The sequence below is a fragment of the Tauraco erythrolophus genome, chromosome 24, assembly GCF_009769465.1.
Source record: "Tauraco erythrolophus isolate bTauEry1 chromosome 24, bTauEry1.pri, whole genome shotgun sequence".
NCBI classification, from domain to species: Eukaryota; Metazoa; Chordata; class Aves; order Musophagiformes; family Musophagidae; genus Tauraco; species Tauraco erythrolophus.
Genome location: NC_141488.1, coordinates 4,261,335 through 4,278,570, shown reverse-complemented (window position 1 = coordinate 4,278,570; position 17,236 = coordinate 4,261,335). Strand labels below are relative to the sequence as shown.

At 65.6% G+C, this 17,236-nt stretch overlaps 1 protein-coding gene across 2 annotated transcripts in view; it reads right to left on the bottom strand.

Annotated features, from left to right (window-relative positions):
• Nucleotides 1-16,748, bottom strand: part of AHDC1 (AT-hook DNA binding motif containing 1) — a 51,222-nt gene extending 34,474 nt beyond the window's left edge. Inside the window, exon 1 of one of the 2 annotated variants that reach the window (XM_086626232.1) lies at nt 16,613-16,748. In XM_086626232.1, the coding sequence (XP_086482358.1) occupies nt 16,613-16,748 (136 nt within the window). Of the gene's footprint in view, nt 1-10,883; nt 11,074-16,612 lie in introns of those variants that run through there. The other variant, XM_086626231.1, reaches the window with a different exon arrangement.
• Between the last annotated feature and the right edge of the window lie 488 nt (nt 16,749-17,236).

Below are 17,236 nucleotides of genomic sequence, written 5' to 3'. Positions count from 1 at the left end.
TTTTTTTCCCCTTGCTGGAGACAAAGGCAGCCCGTGCGCCCGGCCGCGGGGTTCAGTGGGTGCTGGCGGTGCCGGGACCTGGCGGCGATGCCGGGCCAACCACGCCGGGGGCTCTGGGTGGCCGGTTTCCTCTGCACACAGATGGCTGTTTCGACTCAGTCGAGCGCTTGACCTAAATCTCCTCCTGATCCACGGGAGCTGCAGTCCCTCAGCAGCACAGCTCAAGGCGAGGAGGAGGAGGAGGAGGAGGATGAAGAGAGGGAGGGGGGAAACCGAGGCCAGCTGCGGACCGGCAGGAGGGTCGTGCCGAAGGGCCCCCCCAAGCCGGGTTTGGCAGCGGGGCTGGCGGAGGCGGTGGTAGAGGGAAGGAGGGAGGGAGTGAAAAGGGGAGGGGGGGGGGAAAATCTCCCACGCTTCAACCTCCAGCGCCGGCCGCCCGCGCCTGCGTGCTGCATCGCCGGGGCCAGGGCAACCGCCCCACCGGGCTCGACGCCCCGGCAGACCACTTCCTCGGAGAGGGGCCCCGGCGGAGGAAGCTCCAACGGCTCGAAAGTTTCGGCTGTGACTCAACTGCTGGCTGGGGTGACCAAACCGACCCCGGCAAAGTGGGGGCCCTGTGGGACCCCGGGGCTTCAGGCAGCAGGGTGGGGGATTTTTATTATTATTATTATTTTTTTTTAATAAATTTTTTTTTTTTGGGTTCCCCAGACAAGGGTTTGTCTGCGAAGCATCGCGCTCCACCCCCAGCGTCGGAGCAGCCCAAACCGGCTTCCCAGCGACAGCAGAAAGCTTTTAAAATCCCCTACGCGCGGCATGACTCACTCCGGAGCCAGTGCCCAAAAAACAAGCTCCGACACGGAGAGGAATGGCGAGAGGAGAGATGCTGGGGGCGGGCAGGAGGGGCTGGGGAGGGCCGGGAGGGGGGAAAGGGGGAGCCAGAAGGAGGGAGAGAAAAGAGAAAGAGGCAGAAATAACAGCATCTGAAACTCTGCCTGCTGGAGGCTAATTGGTTCCGGCACAGCCTGGTTTGGTTGGCAATGTTTCCTCTAATCCTTCAGGCTCCCAGCTCCCAGCCCCAGGGACGTGGGGGCATCTCGTCGCCCGGCCAGCGCCTCTGCAGCACTCCCGGTTTTCGGGGGGGGGGGGGGGGGGGGCTGTGTCCTCCCCGTCTCACCACCCTGGGATGCAGCGGGGGTGATGCTGGGAGCGGTTCGGTCCACCCTGGGGTCCTCACTTTGGGGTTGTACCCTGCCATGGTGACAGCCCAAGGATGGGGTGTGTGTCCCCCACTTACGCGGTGCTGGGTGCGAGGATGCTCAGAGGACTGGGAGGACCGGGCAGGCGACGGCAGAGGGAAGAGAAGGGACGGGAAGGGAGGGGAAGGGAAAGGGGGGGCCCCCACGGCCCAGCATGGCCGAGCCAGAGCACTAGCCAAGAGTCGGCAGCTTTGTTCCAGGTGCCGGCTCCCTTTTTTTCATTAGGCTAATGGGATGCGGATGCATTATTCCATTCCACATGCTGCTAATGAACCACTCAGGCCAGTGCATTTGCATTAATGTGCAAAGCACTGGAGGAGGGTGGAGTGGCTGCATCTGGCCAAGGCTGACCTTCCCCACGTCACCCAGCCTCCCCGCAGCCCCCCGAGCCACCGCCGCTGCCTCGGACCCTCCATCTCCCTGGGACGGCTCCGACACATTCCAGGACACATTAACCAGCCCTGAGCAAGCCCCAGCAGCTCGCTGCCCGCTGCCTGCGCTGCCTTCGTGCCCGCCCTGTGCCCCACCAGCTCCCCCACTCCTCCCCATATGGATCCCGGATGACACCCCGCTGCCTGCACCCCACTGCGCACCCCAACCCTGACACCCCATAAGCAAAGGGGACTGCAGCATCCCTCCTGCGCGCCCCACCGCTCCCCAAAAAGCCATCGCCCCCACGTCCTGTGAAGAGCCGCGCTCAATGTGTCCCCCCCCTCCCCAGTTATTTTTCTGGGAAGCTCCCAGCACCACCCCAAACCTCCTCTCTGCACCCCAGGGGGGTGGGGGGCTGTCTCCCAGGGCCACCCCTGCCCCCCCAGTGCTTGCAGGCAGCGCCGGGCGCGGGCGTCATCGGAGCCCTTGGGTTGTTTGTTACGGCTCCCAACTGCCTCCGTCCCCGGAGAGGTTTCGAAGGCGAGTGACCCACGAACTGGAATGCGCAAAGCCTCCAGCAAACAGAGCCAGCTGCCTGCGCCCGCGCAGGGGGGGCGGCGAGGGGAGAGCAGCCGGCCCCGCAGCACGGCACAACACGGCACGGCACAACACGGCATGGCACAACACGGCACGGCACAACACGGCACGGCACAACACGGCACGGCACAACACGGCACAGCACGGCACAGCTCCGACGTGGACGCTTGGCCCCGACACGCTCTCCCAGGGTGGGCAGCCGCTCAGCTGGGGTGTGATGAGAGCAATCCGTTGGCCTTGGCATGTCCCCAGAACTCACAACATGTCCCCTGAACCCCCGTGTCCCCCTTCCCACCTTCCTCCCATCCTTATTTTTGGCACCGTGACACAGTGCCCGGCTGCAGGGGAGCTGTACCAGGACGATGCTTCGCCCCTCACCTGGCTGCAAGACACGCATCCTTGCGTGGCCGAAGGACCTTGAGGACAGGGGACAACACGGTGGCAGCGCCATGTTCCCCCACCTTGGCCAGTGCCCCCCTCCCCAGGTGCTGGGAGGGCTCCTGACCAGTGGCAGTGGCGACGGGCATGGCCCTGCCTGCCCTGGGGGGCACAGCGGGGTCTCGGGCAGCTCCATGCCCGACGAGCATGAGAAGCCCCCGCGCCCGAGCGCGTGCACGTGGGTGTCTGGGTTTGTCACAGCCTGGTGAGCAAGTTAATCTCAGGCTCCCTGACACGTGGAATAAAATCGCGATCCCGTAATGGAATTCATTCGTCTTCCTGTCCAGGCGGAGAACAAGCCCCCCGCCACTCGCTGGGGCCGGGGCCGGGGCCAGGGCAAGGCAGTTGGTGGGCCAGCACCCAGTTGGGGGTGTCCCTGCCTGCACCCACTCTCCTCCCTACAACGGGACCCTACCAGTGCAGGAGGAACATTCCTGAGAGCGTCTGCCCAGGGATGCGCAAAATACTGGGTGATGCAACGTGTCCCCTTCCCAGGGCACCTCAGCCACGTCCATGGCAGCAGCTGGGGTCACCGAGGTGGGTTGAACCCCACCAGGGTGATGTGGGGTCCCACCATGCCGGACGGCAGTCACGGTGCTCACAAGGAGGGAAAGGGAAACTGAGGCAGATGGCAGCGCTGGGTGCTGTGGGAAGGGCAATCATGGTGGCACGAAGAGGACAGGGAATAACATCCCTCTGTCCCTGTGGTGTCCCTGTGTCCCCATGGTTCCTTCCTCACTCCCAGCGGGGAGGACACATCCCAGGGACCCCACAGGGGTGGCACTGCCTGGGGCACCCACGGGAGAGCCCAGCGCATCCCCAGGGACCGGCTCACCCGCAGCATGTGGTCCCTGCCGATGCCACGGGTGTGAGCGACGGAGAAAAGCCCTTGCGGGAGCCCAAGCAGGACACGAGGCCACGGGGCTGCTGTGCTGTCCTGTGCCTCAGTTTCCCTCCAGCACCCACAGCAAAGCCACCCCCAGGCAGGAAAGCGGCCCCGCAGACGGGGAGAAGGAGGAGGAGGAGGAGAAAAAGGAGGAGGGCTGCTCCTTCCCGGGCACACAAAGCCCCTTTCATAGGGGCAGAGTTTGGATTTCCTCCGCCAACCCAGCACCTCGCTGCCTCCTGCCCTGCCAGAAACGCTGCGGTCGGGCTGGGGGGCTGGCGGGTCGGACGCCTGGGGTAGGGTGGAGGCGGGGACCGGGGACCTTGGGGTGGCTTCATCCCTCGCCCCGACCATCCCCGTGATTTTTCCCCTCCTGTCAGCTTTTAATTACACCCCTAATAAAAGTCGCTTTGCAGGGAAACGGGAGCTTTGTTGCTCGGGAGCTCATCTGCTCCCGCTGCTCCTTCCCCGCTTTAAACCGTAATCCTCAGCTGGGGACACCGCAATTAGCCACCGCCGAGCCGGGCACCATGGCACGGAGGATTAGGGCTCCCTTTGGCGGGGAGCTGGGGGACCCCAAAGGAGGGGGATGAGCCGAAAGGTTCCCCCCAGCCAGGCAGCCCCCAGCCCCGCTCCTCCAGGGTACCCGCAGATACGCATCCCTGCACCGCATCAGTGCCACTGGGTTGGTTTTGGGCTACACAGGAGCCACAGACCCTCGACCAACCCCCCCTCCCAGAGCCCCCCAGTGCAGACAGAGCCAAGGAGGGCTCCCCAAGTGTCGGGTGGCTTTGTACAACGTGACTACGGGGACAAAAATGGGGCTGGGGGACCAACATGAGCCTCAACCTGCGTCCCCACGTGCCCGCCCAGCCCCGGCACCTACTGCCAAGGGTGCTGCGTCCCTGGGAGGGGAAACTGAGGCACAGGGCACCAGGTGCCCGTGATGCAAATCCCTCAGCAGCCCCGCACTGAGGAGCCGGGCGACACGTGGCGCTGCCATGTCTGCGCTTGCCTGGAAGGCCGGTGCCAGCCTTCAGCCCCCTCCCCAGGTACGGTGCTCTGCGGGCAGGCAGCTGCTGTGCCACCAGTGCCCACTCTTGGGCTGACAGATAACGGGGCCACAAGGGCTGCACAAGCCGGCGGTGCTCCCCAACACCAAGCTGGGTGACCACCTGGCACCGGCACAGTGACGGTGACGCGGGACCCACGCGCACGGCGCAAAGGCCACGGCAAAGGGACAACGGACGTGGGGGTCACTCGACCCCTTCGAGTCCCCCCGAAAGGAGCCCGTGCATCGCTGCCGGGTGCCTGCTCAGCAATGAGCCTCTTCCTGGGGTTGGGGAGGCGAGGGGGGAGCGTGGGAGCTCGTTAGCAGCCGCTCATTAAGGGCCCTCCGGGAGAAGGAAGGTACCCGGGGCACCTGCACCTCTGTTTAATGAGCTGCAGCGCCATTAAACGCTGGAGGGGACCATGGGCTTGGGGGGGCTACTGGTGCGGAGGGCTGACCCCCACCCTGACCCCCACCCAAACCACGGTGTGGGTCTCTGTGCCGGCATGGCCAGAGAGGGGAAAAGGAGGGATGGGGGGAGTCGAGTCATGGTGACAAGCGCGGGCAGCAGCGGTGGCGGGGCGGCGCGGCACCTGCTGCCAGGAGCACCCCGAGCTCCCCACCAGCCCCAGGGGGAACCCGGCTGTGGCTGCATCCCCCCCTCACACACCTGCACCCACGGGTGCTGCACGGGGAGAGCGATGGTGGCTGGTGCTGGACAGCGGTGCCATGCGCTGCACCAGTGTCCGTGCGGAGGTGGGACAGGACTCCTGAGTCCTCGGGGTTGGGATTTTCCCACCATGGGCATCCTCAAGCTGGGGAGGGGATCCCGGCACCCTGTCTCCAAGGACCCTGCCCAGCACCCAGAGCTCCCACTCTGGCCATGAACACGCAGCCTCATGCAGCACCCGGAGGGGACCCAGGTGTCCGGAACGATGCTCCCACATGCGCCCTAAGACACATGGATGACCCCACGACCCCCATCCCAGCACCCAGTCCTGTAGGCTGCCTGGGGCCCCGGGGCCCCCCACCCTCCCACCCACCCGGCATGGGGCTCTCCCTCGTTAATGTTTACTCGGGTTCGTTAGCAGCACATCGCCATGGCAACCGTGCAAGCTGCGCGCCGCCATCGGCGCCACCGCCACGAGACGCGGGGACGTCCCCGCGCGTGGGGTCACCGCGGGCATCCACCACCGCCAACACCCACCCCGGGCACGTGGGGCTGGGGGATGGCATGGGGAGCAAAGGGGTGCAGGGACACTGAGGCTCACCTCCTCCCCACTGGCACGGCGTGGCTCGGTGTCACCCAGACAGGGTGACAACACCCGCCGCTCGCCCCCAAAGCGCCCGCCGCCGTGCCGGGGCTGCAGGCGTGTGCATGGCGCTGCCAACACGCCTCGGCACTGCATTATTTATAAACCGGAGGAGCAGAGGCCTCGGCAGCAGCTGCAGAGCCCTCGCGGGCCACCCTGCCCGGCGTCACGCAGCCACCGAGCCTGCTGGCATGGTGGCACCGCAGCCCCGGCGGCTGGGAGGGACAACAGAGACAAGGCTGCCCATGGGGCTGGCAGAGCCATGGGGTGCCCAGATGCCACCCTGGCGTCCCCGTGGGGACATTCAGTGCGTCCTTGTGTCCCCCGCGCCGCCTTGGCACCCTGAGCCGCCTCCTGCCACCGCACAAGCCCATTGCGGATGGGTTTGGGTGATGGCCAGCAAACGGGTACCCTCACCCAAGACCCAGCCCGCCCATTCCACCCAGGACAGTCCTGGCCATACCACGGCACCATCTACCCAGAGCAGGATGCAGCCCCGGCATCCGCTTGGCACCACTGGGCTCGGTTTGCTCCGGCAAACAGGTTTTCCTTAAGCTTTGCAGAATCCTTTCGCCTCCTCCCCCCGCTGCGAGTCCCACCTCCGGGCTGGGGTGGAGTGGAAGTGGGGGGGGGAAGGCGAGAAGGCTGAGTCGGGGGCTTTTAATTTTTCATTATTAATTTCTCATCGGCGCCGAGAGGCAGCGGGGCTCACCGAGCCGCCCCCGGCATCGCCCCCCGCGCTCTCCTGGAGCTCTGCACCGGCTGAAGCCGAGCCAGGCTGCCGATAGGATTAATTCTGCATGACTGCCCAGCTCCGCGGGGGGATCCGAGACCCTCAGGCCTGCAGCAATCTTTAAAATTCCTCCAGCCCAACTTAATTCCCTCTTCCTGCAGAGCTGGCGCATCTGCTGCAGTCAGGCACGGAGAGAGGGAGACGGAGGGAGAAGGCAAGGAGCAGGGGGGGATGAAATGCCGGCACCCAGGACTGCAGTCGGCTTCGGCGTCGGGTGGTGGCCCCACTACGGTGGTCGTGGTGGGGGTCAGCGTTGTCAGCATGGGGGTCAGTTGAAGCCATGTTGGTCACCCATCCCAGTCCCATGGGTAGTGGCGTAAGGAGAGGGTTTGTGCTGGGGATGGGGAAACTGAGTCACGCTGAGGGGGACAGCAGCTGGACCTGCACCATGGTGCCAGAGTGCCCCCGCCACGGCTGGACTCCCCAAACCAGGATGCTGACTTAAAACCAGGGGTTTTCAAACACCCACAGGCTCTGTCTCTCCAGGGGGGGCTTTTCCAGATCCCCCCCACCCCACTCTCACCCCCCACAGCCCTGAGGGACAGACACCCGGGGTCAAACATCACCGGGGGGCACTTGGAGCCCAGGGTCCCTGGATTTTGGGATGGATTATGGACACACCACTGCTGCTTGGGAAACAGCCCCGCACCCCTAAGCACAGCCCGGGGGGGGAGCAAAGCCCCCCCCATCCCCTCTTCCAGGGGACAAGGGCCCCAGTGTCACCCGGGGGCTACGCACACCCAGAGCCGGCACCGCGGGACCCCCCCGCCAGCGTGAGCCGTCACCGAAGAGCGACAGGGTGAGGAGCCCGGCCAAGCCGAGGGTGCTCCCCCCCAAACCCCCGCCATGCACCGCGGCAGCCCGGGGGACGACGGCGTGTCCCTTCGCTTCGAAGGCTCAGCCGCCACCACGCTGCCGAGGCTGGCAGCCAGCGGGCAGAGCTAACCTTCGGGGGGGCAGAGAAAGGCAACAGCAAATGGGGGGGGACGTGTAGCCACTAAACTCCAATTGCTGCCAGCACCCACCGTCCGGCAGCATGGGCACCATCCTGCACCCACCATCCAGCAGCACAGGCACCATCCCGCACCCACCATCCAGCAGCACAAGCACCATCCCACACCCACTGTCCAGCAGCACAGGCACCATCCCGCACCCACCATCCGGCAGCATGGGCACCATCCCACACCCACCATCCAGCAGCACGGGCACCATCCCGCACCCACCATCCAGCAGCATGGGCACCATCCCGCACCCACCGTCCGGCAGCATGGCACCATCCCGCACCACCCACCGTCCAGCAGTATGATCACCATCCTGCACCCATCATCTGGCAGAACCGTCATTATCCCGCACCCACCATCTGGCAGCACGGGCACCATCCCGCACCCACCGTCCAGCAGCACGATCACCATCCTGCACCCATTGTTCGGCAGAACCGTCACCATCCTGCACCCACCATCCAGCAGCACGGGTACCATCCTGCACCCACCATCCAGCAGCACGGGCACCATCTCACAGCCACCGTCCGCAGCACAGACACCATCCCGCACCACCCACTGTCCGGCAGCACAATCACCATCCCGCGCCCACCGTCCAGCAGCATGGGCACCATCCCACACCCACCATCCGGCAGCACGATCACCTTCCCTCACCCACCGTCCAGCACCATGGGCACCATCCCGAGGTTTCGGCAATTGCCAGAACCAGGAGGACCATCCTTTTTGCCTTCTTGCCTGCAACTTGCCTGGCCCTCCTGGCAGCCGGGATGAAGAGCGAGGAGTACGACCCAGCCCAGCTGCCGGCGGAGCTGCGGATACACGCATTTAAATCACTTATATCTTTACTTTCTCCTGCACTGGCTGTGAAATGGGCTTTTTTTTTTTTTTTATTTTTTTGCATGCGTAATTAGGGGGTGGAACAGATGGCGGAGGGTTCGTTTAAAGTAATGCATCCATTAAAATAACCTTCGCTGTCGGGGACTGCGCTCCGACAAGGGGTTTGTTTCACCGGAGGCGGTGGGGAGAAGTAAAAAAGGAGGAGGGGGGGGCTTTGTTCTGCAGGGTGGGGGTGTCGGACCGTGATGTCCCTTTGGGATACATCATCTCTGGGATGACGACGGTGGCGATATATTGTCACGGATGGGGCGGATGGGAGAGTTAAGGCCAAATTGGGGCTCAAACTGGGCTCAAACTGGGATTGGAGCGGTCCTCTCCGAAGCTCGGTTTCCATAGCAATACGATGGCAGCAAGATGATGGGGGGGGACACACATGAAGCCCAGCCAAGGGCCAGCGGCCAACCCTCCGGCATCTCCCACGCTGGGGAAGATGCCATGGGGCGGGCACGGTCGCCACGGTCCCACGGCGGGCATTCGGTCCCACGCCACGGGACCGTGGCGACCGTGCCCGCCTCGACCGTGCCCGCCTCTATGTCCCATGTATGTGTGTTCTCCGTGGCCCACCCCCCCCCCCGAAACCCAAAATAAATTGGAAAAGGCCATTTCACACCAAACTGCCTCTCCCGTTTCAAACCCCCCGGATTCCCGGGAAAGGCAGGAGGGCTTTGTTCCGGCACCGGAGGAGCGGAGGCCAGAGAAAAGCAGGAATGCCCTGCCAGCTCTTGTGTTTCACTCCCAAGGAATGCCGGGGAGGGGAGGGAAATGGTTTTTTTCTCCCCCCTCCCGCCACCTTTTCCCAGCTCCGATGGGCGCCCAGCCCGGTTGCAGGGTGCTGAGACTGGGAGGAAGAGGAGGGGATGAAGGATGGGGCAGCTGGATGCCACGGTACCACCATGTGTGGTCAGAGTGGGGAGGGTGGAGAGGGGGGTGACATGACACACATGATGCCACTCACCTCCCCGAGGTGGCATGGCGATGCCGGAGCAGAGCAAATAATTCCGAGTGAGAGCCGCCGAGCAAATATTACGCCCTTGTCTTGGAGGAGAAGCCCCTGTGGGTACCCCGTAAATCTGGGGGGGGGTCCAGAGAGGTGGATGCCAGGGATGGGGCTGGGGAAGGGTGAGAGCAGCAGCGAACCCGAAACCACCCATAAACCCAAAGCCACCTGTGCGTGTTCAAATATTTAGTGTGCACTTGCTAAGGTGCTTCTGCTGCCTGCGGGGCATCGCCGCCTTGGAAGCATGGGAGAGGTGGGAACTGCGAGGGGGGGAATGGGGATGGGGAGCAAATGCCAGGGCTGCACTCGGAGTGGGGGTTCTCTCCAGCCTGGCTTCGCCCTGAGCTGGGCAAAGGTTGGCCCCTGCCTCGTCGCCCCCTCCCCAGCCACAGCCCCCAGGCCCTGTGGGGTTGCCTTCCTCCTCCTCTTCCTCCTCCTCCAGCCTCTATGTACCCCACCGGTCTTCCCACTCTGCCAGGGTGTCCCCGAGCACTGGTGTGGCCCGGGGGACAGCCGACGGCTGCAGCAACGTGGCAGCTGATGCCGGCAGCGGGATGGGGCCACTGCTCTCGCCAATGCCTCCGTGCCCGGTGCTGGGGGCACAAAGCGAAACACTGACGGCAGCGGTGACATGCCAAGGCGGCAATGGCGGGCACTGGGGCAAGGGACCAAGGAGGCACACGGGATGGCGGCGATGGGCTGAGAGCTGCCAGGGAGATGCCAAGAGCCAAGAGGGATCACAGTGGGACACAGACCGTGGGGTGACGGGGGTGCCCAGGCCAGAAAGGGAAGAAGCCCCTCCAGTTTGCCCTCCCCGGCCCCACGCACACGTCGAGGAGCAGCCGCTGCGCCTGCCAGCCAAGGGACACCAGGCTTCGCCCCGCCACCGCTGGCACAGCCCCATCCCCGCACCAGCCCCTGGCCACCGAGCCCCGGCTTCGCCGCCCCCCCATTCCCCCGGCTCATCCCTGTTCCCCTCCCCGGCTCACCTGCCGTCACCCCCACACCCCCCCGCCAGGCCCTGCCACGCCGCCCCTTTCGCCTCCCCCAAAATTCCGGCCAGTCCCTTTGGCACACCCCAACGCCCTGAGCTCTTCCCACTCCCCAGCCGGCAATTTGCCGGGAAAACCGGTCGGGAAAGCCATCCACGCCAGCTTGGCGGGTCTGGGGGGGCCGCGGGCTGGCCCCCCGCTCGCCAAGAACAATAGCGCCTTGTTCCAACCCCGCTCCGTCCTCTCCTGCCGGCTGCGAACCCCTCCCTGGGCAATGCCCTGGCCACTCTCACCTCTACGTCTCTCTCGCTGTTTCCCAGCTCCCTCCTGCCAAATCCCCGTTCCCGATTGCTTCTCCTCCCCGCGGGTCCATATTAAGCTACATTCTCCTTTCAGCTGGGTGGAAAACAGCAGTAATAACCATGTGGAGTGAGCCGTGCCCCCCACCTCCACTTCCCTCCCACTTCGGGGTTCAGATTTCATTTCAGCAAAAAAGCTTTTCCCCCGCCTCCAATTTCTTCCCCCAAACCGAGTCGCTGTCGTCTCGTCTGATCTCGGCAGGGGCCGTATGGATGCTCAGCTCCTCCTGGTTCAGGATCTGCTGCCAATCTGGACCTCGCAAACTGGTTCTCACACGGCTCCCGCCTGGCACCTCCCTCTCGGCATTTATTGTCCCTCCTCAGCCACCCAGCTCCAGCTCGCTCCCTGCCACCCCATTCCCGTCACCCTGCGCCCCGACACCCTGCTCTCCATGCCACCTGGTCCCTGACACCCTGCTCCCCATGCCACCATACTACCCTGTTCCCCTGTCATCCTGCTCCCTGCCAGCCCGGTGCCCATGCCAGCCTGGTTCCTACCACCCTGGTTCCGTCATCCTGCTCCAGTCACCCTGCTTCCCTGTCACCCCACTCCCCTGCCACCCTGCACCCTGACACTCTGCTTCCCATGCCACCTGGTCCCTGACACCCTGCTCTCCATGCCATTCTGCTCTCCTGACAGTCTTGTCACCATGCCACCCTGCTCTCCATGCCATTCTGCTCTCCTGACACTCTGGTCCCCATGCCACCCTGGTCCACATGCCACCCTGGTCCCTGCCACACTGTTCTCATCTCCCCGCTTCCCTGTCACCCTGCTCCCCTGATACTCTGGTCCCCATGCCATGCTGGTCCCCATGCCACCCTGGTCTCATCGCCCTGCTGCACTATCATCCTGTGCCCTGCTCCCCTGCCACCCTGCTCCCTGTCACCCAGTTCCCATGCCACTCGTCCAGCAATGCATGGGGTGCCACACTCCTCTCCTTCCTCTGCTTCTGCTCCGGCGCATCCATCCCAAGCCAAGCCACCGATTTCAATTTATTCCCGGCAAATTCCCAGGGGGCCAGCGGGGCTGGCAGCCGGCGGGGAGCAGGGCGGCCCCGTTGCCTCCAGCCGAGCAGCCTCCCCTTCTCCCGCAGCTGCCGAGCTCATCTCCCTCGCCCAAGGCGCTCCGTCCTCCTCCAGATATTTTAGGCCCAGGTTTCGCGAGGAATGTACAGGCGCCGAGCCCAAGCCGCGCGCTGAAGTCAGCAAGAGGCGAAGAGCGTGCGCGGGGCTCGGGGCCCCGGGGACGGCGGCGGTGCGGGGATGGGGTGGGATGGGATGGGATCCCTCCGCCTGGATCTTGTTTAGCAGTGGGAAGGGCAGAGGCTGGAGCTGGTGGATGCCAGAACGGCTTCGCTCTCCCTCCGAGAGGATCAATACCACATTTCGCCGCTCCCCTGTCTCCCCGCATCGCGCCAGGCCAGGCTGCAGCGGCGCTCGTCCGCGTTCGCGCCTGCTCAGGGTGGGCTTTAGTACTGGGGAGGGGTCCCCACCGCTCTCCGTCCCTGTCCCCTTCGCCTAGGAGGTGTTTTCGCCACGGTGCCGCGTCCCTGCCAACCCACCTTCACCCCCCAGCTCCGTGTGCCAGCCCTATCCCTGTGCACCAAACCCTGCCCGCGCACCGAACCCTGCCCGTGCACGTGCCGACACCTCCTGCCAACACCCCCTCCTGCCTGCCTGCACCCCCCAGACCCCCTGCATCCCCATCCGAGCACCCTCCTGCCATGGCAGCTCATCGCACCTCCCAGCCCCGCTCGACGTTGCCGGCGTCGGGGGGTTCCCGCTGCCGCCGAAGGAGTCCCCGGCACGCAGCCGCCCTTGTCCCGGCCGCGCTGGCACGCGGGCGTCCGACGTGCCCCGACAGGTGAGCCCCCCCCCGGGGGCAGCGTTCCTGCCTGGGCCGGGAACTGTCCCCACCGGGCAGCCGCTTCGCAGGCATGTTCCTTCCCAGCACGTCCCTCCCTCCTTCCCCTCCATATCCAGCCTCCCTCGGCCAGCGAAAGGGGGGAGCCGACGGATTTTAATGAGCTCCCCGGAGGCAGCGCTCTGCACCCCCCCTCCCTCCCGCCCCCCGCTTTTCCGCCTCTTCCCGCGCCCGGGAACCGATGCTCTGAAACACAACCCTCGGTGGCAAGCCTGGAAAAAAACCACAGGGCACATTTTCCAACCCCCCCATCCTCCCTGACGCCGCCGTCCCCGTCCCCCCCCGCTTCTTTCCCTCCTCTCCTCGCCTCCCCCAGCTTTTTCGCTCTCCTGCCGATGCCAAAGACCCAGCCGGGCTCTTGTGCTTTCACTCGCAGCTGCAGCTGCCGATTTTCGCCGTAAGCCCTTGTGCCTAGAAGGCCCAGAGCGAGGGATTCTGGGACGCGGTGATTGAAGACAGCACCAGCGCGGAGACCATTGCTCAGACTTTCCCTGTCTGTCGCCCCAACGCTCAACCCACAGAGAGGGAGGGAAAAAGGAAAGGGAAAAAAAAAAAAAAAAAAAGGAAAGAAAGGAAAAAAAAATAATAAAAAGATGGAGAGCTAAAAAAAAAAACAACAAGCAACACGCAACGGACTGGCGCTCGCCCCTTCCCACCCACGCCGAGCGGCACGCTCCGCTGCGCCGGCACCCTGCGCCCAGGTCAGCCAGCGCGGGGGGTCAGGGTGAGCTTCCCAGCCCCGCGACACCCCGACCGAGCACCAGCTGCTTCGCTTTGCAACGCCGAACCCCACCGCGGGCGCGCCGGAGCCCTCTCCCGTACGTCCCCTTAAAAACTCACAGCAGGCACCTCGGCGGTTGTTTCCCCTCTTGTGTTATTTTGAAGGAAAAATAATAAAAACGCAGCTTTCCAGCCACTGTTTGCGGCACGGGGTACATATCAGGGCGTGGGTGCGAGGGGAGGCGAAGCCACGTGCGATGCCGGGTCCTCGTGCGAAGCCGACACGCTCACCCACAGCGGTGGGACCGTTGGGATGCACCCCAGAGCTGAGCAAACCCCCTGGGCACACATCGCCGCATCCCCTCTCTACATGCAGAGACCCCTGAGGAAGGGTCCCCAGTGCCCGGGTGCACCTGGGGAAGGTGCCACAGGACCAAATTCCTGCCCACACCACACACACGCCGGGCCAAGGCATCGCCAGCATGTACCCCCCGAGGCCGAGTAGGAACAACTCCAGCCCGGACAGACGGACACGCGGCAGGGAGTGGGAGAACCAGGCTGTGACGCCACGGACCCCGTGTCGGCAAGAGGAGGGGGTCTGCCAAGCATCTCCTGGCAGCCGAGCCCTTGCACCCTGAAACCGCCCCCCGCCATCGCCGGCTCCCCAGGGACCGCGGCTGGACCGCACGGGCGCATCCCAGTTCCGAAGTTCGGTGGGCGGCGAGGCTGGGGAGGGGACGGCGGGTGGCGGAGGGAGGGGGGACACACATCTGCGACGCATTCAGGGGCCACCCCGCATCCGGCCAGCCCGGCCGCAGCCCAGCACCCAGCCCGCCAGCCCTGGGAGGGGGAATCCCTGCCGTATCGCCAGGCAAAAACCCCCCTCCCGGCCCTCCCGCTCCCCACCACGAGCCCGGAAGAAGGAAACAGCCCTCCCCACCGCTGCCCTGTTACCAAGAGCTGGTTCCAAGCACTCGGGAGAATAGCAGGAGCATTTCAAGGCCCTGTTTCCACTCGGCTGACACACACTATTATAGAAGCCCACAATTCTCCCAGAGCTTTCCTCGGGATCTCAGCAGAAATAGCCCGCCCCGGGTCTCTGCTGCCTCTGCTAAGGAGGCCAGGGCAGCGCCGGCCCCCCCCGGGCTTCCCGTAACCTTCCACGGGCTTCCATCGCTTCTCCTCCGCCAGCCGCCCTGCTCCCGCCACGTCCTTGGCTACCCCGTCCCTGCCACGGTGCCAAACCCTTCGCCTCTAAACCCATTCCCCCCCCCCCCAAAACCCCCAGCCATCTCCACCTCTTGCCGGATCAGTTCCCGGCGGGTGCGCGGTGGCTCCGGTTGGCGTCCGCTCGCCGGACGGCGGAGGGAGGGAACCGGACTGGGGTTGATGGGGTTGTGGGGGGCGGGGGGTGAGTGGGTTTGGGGGGAGGCCAGCAGTCGGGTGAAAGCCACCTCCCGCCTGACTGCATCGGAGCGCAGCAGAGCCCCGGGGGACTCGCACCGGGGATGGAGTTGGCCTATTCAGGTTACAGAGACATGGCAGAGCGGAATTTGGCGCCGCGCCATCCCTTCTCCAGCCCCCCCCGCCCCCCTTCCCCCCCTCCCCACCACCACCACCACCACCCTCCCCTGCAAATTCCTCAGCCCAGCAGGAGAAGCCAGTGTAAGGGGACACCTGGGGTGGGGGGGGACGGCGAGGAAAGGAGGTGGTGGTGGGAAACATGGGGTGGGGGGGCCCCGATTCGGACCACGCGCCCCCAGCGCCTGGGTCGAAAGCGAGCGGGCAGGATCCGTGCCCGTCGCCCCGGGGGTTCGCTTCTGCTCTCTGTCACGCCAGGATAAATCTGGAGCGACTCCACCGCGCGCCGGGGTCCGCGGCGGCACACAATGAGCCCAGCCCGTGGCTTTTTGGTGGCTCTTTCTGGCACCCACGGGCCGAGGGGCTGGAGGCACGAGGCCACCTGGTCGCAGCTGGGGCCACGTCCTCCCCCCGCACATAAACAAGCGGGGACCCAGGTGCTACCACCTGCCCCGGCCTTGGGGACACCGAACGCGGTGGGCAGAGGGTCCGGTGTTAGCATGACCCCGGGGAGGGGGTGACTCCAGTCCCCACTGAAGCCCCCGGTCCCTTGTGGTCCCCGTCACCGTGCAAGCACCGAGGGGCCGCGCCGGGGGAGCGGGGGGGGGATGGATTTAAATCAGCTGATCGATAAAAACAAATCAGAGGGGGGATGACAGGCACCGAAGTGACAACAGCTCGCACCGCGGACCACGCAACTTCGCCGGCGGGGCTGGGGTGCGACCCCCCCCCCCGCCACCTACACCCACCCACCACGCCCCCCCTCCCACTTCCCTCCACCCCCCCGGCGCTGTCCCCCACGGGCCAGCCCGCCGCTCCCCGGGGCCCGGCTGCCAGGGGAAGGGCGCGGGGGGGATGCTCTGCCCGGGGGGGCCCCCCCCGGTCCCCCGGGAAGCCCGGTGAACCCCCGCCGTTGTTGCCACGCTCCGTTCCGGCGGCGGGCTGCCTTCTAGCGGGCACAGCCCGCTCTGACAGCTGTCACTCAGCGCTCGCAGCCGGGGGGGGGGGGACACAGCCGGGGGGACGGGGAGACGGCGGGGAAGAGGGGGGGACACACACACGCACACACGGGACGGGGGCCGGCCGAGGGGAGGCGGCAGAACTGGCGGAGATTGCAGCTCCCCCCCTCGCCCCCCCCTCCGTCTCCTCCCGTCGGGGGCTCGCCCCGGGCCCCCCTGCCGCCCCCCGCACGCCCCTCCCCGCCCCAAGTGCCATTAAACTCCTGCAATTTGGCACCAACTCGCCGCGCAACTTCAGCGGAGGGGACGGCGCGGAGGGGGGGGACGACGACGACACAACACACCGCCTCCTTCCCACCACCCCCCCCCGCTCTACCCGAAGGGGGTGTCCCGTGTGTCCTCCCCCCCCTCCTCCTCCGCTCCCCCCCCTCCTCCCGCCTCCCAGCCCCACACAAAGGCGGGGGGTCCCCGGTACTCACCCGCCGGCTGCTGCGCTCCGAGCCCCTCGGAGCCCGCCCGCTTGGGGAGGCTCCTGCCGTCCGGCGGGGCTACCTCCTGACCGGCCGCGGGACTCCCGGAGCCTTCGGCACCGCTCGCCACCTTCAACGAGAGCATTTCCAGCGCCTCCTGCTCACATTCTCCCCAGGCAACTCCGCTCCTGCCAGCCCGCCCCCTCCTCCGTCCCCTGCTTGCTCTTTCCTCTCCGCTTTCCTCCTTCCCTCTCCAACCCCCCCCTCCACCCCTCTATTTTTTTTTTTCCGGGCTTTTCTCTCCCCTCTGCCTTTCTCTTTTTTTTTTTTTTTTCCTCCTCCTCCTCTTTTCCTTCCCCCCCCCCCTTCGCCTCTCACACACACACACAAAAGGCAGCGGAGCGGGAGGCGGAGGGGAACCGACCTCCCCTCTGCGCCTCCGCCGCTCGCCGCCTGCGGAAAGCAAAGAAAAGACACAGCGCAGCAGAGCCCTGGCTTGCCGCTGCCTCCCCCCTTCCTCCTCCTCCTCCTCCTCCTCCCTCCTCCTCCTCCACCTCCTCCTCCCTCGCTCTTGCCTTCTGCCGCTCCCGGCTTTGTGGGGGCTGGGATAAAAGCGGGGTGGGGGGTAGCGGC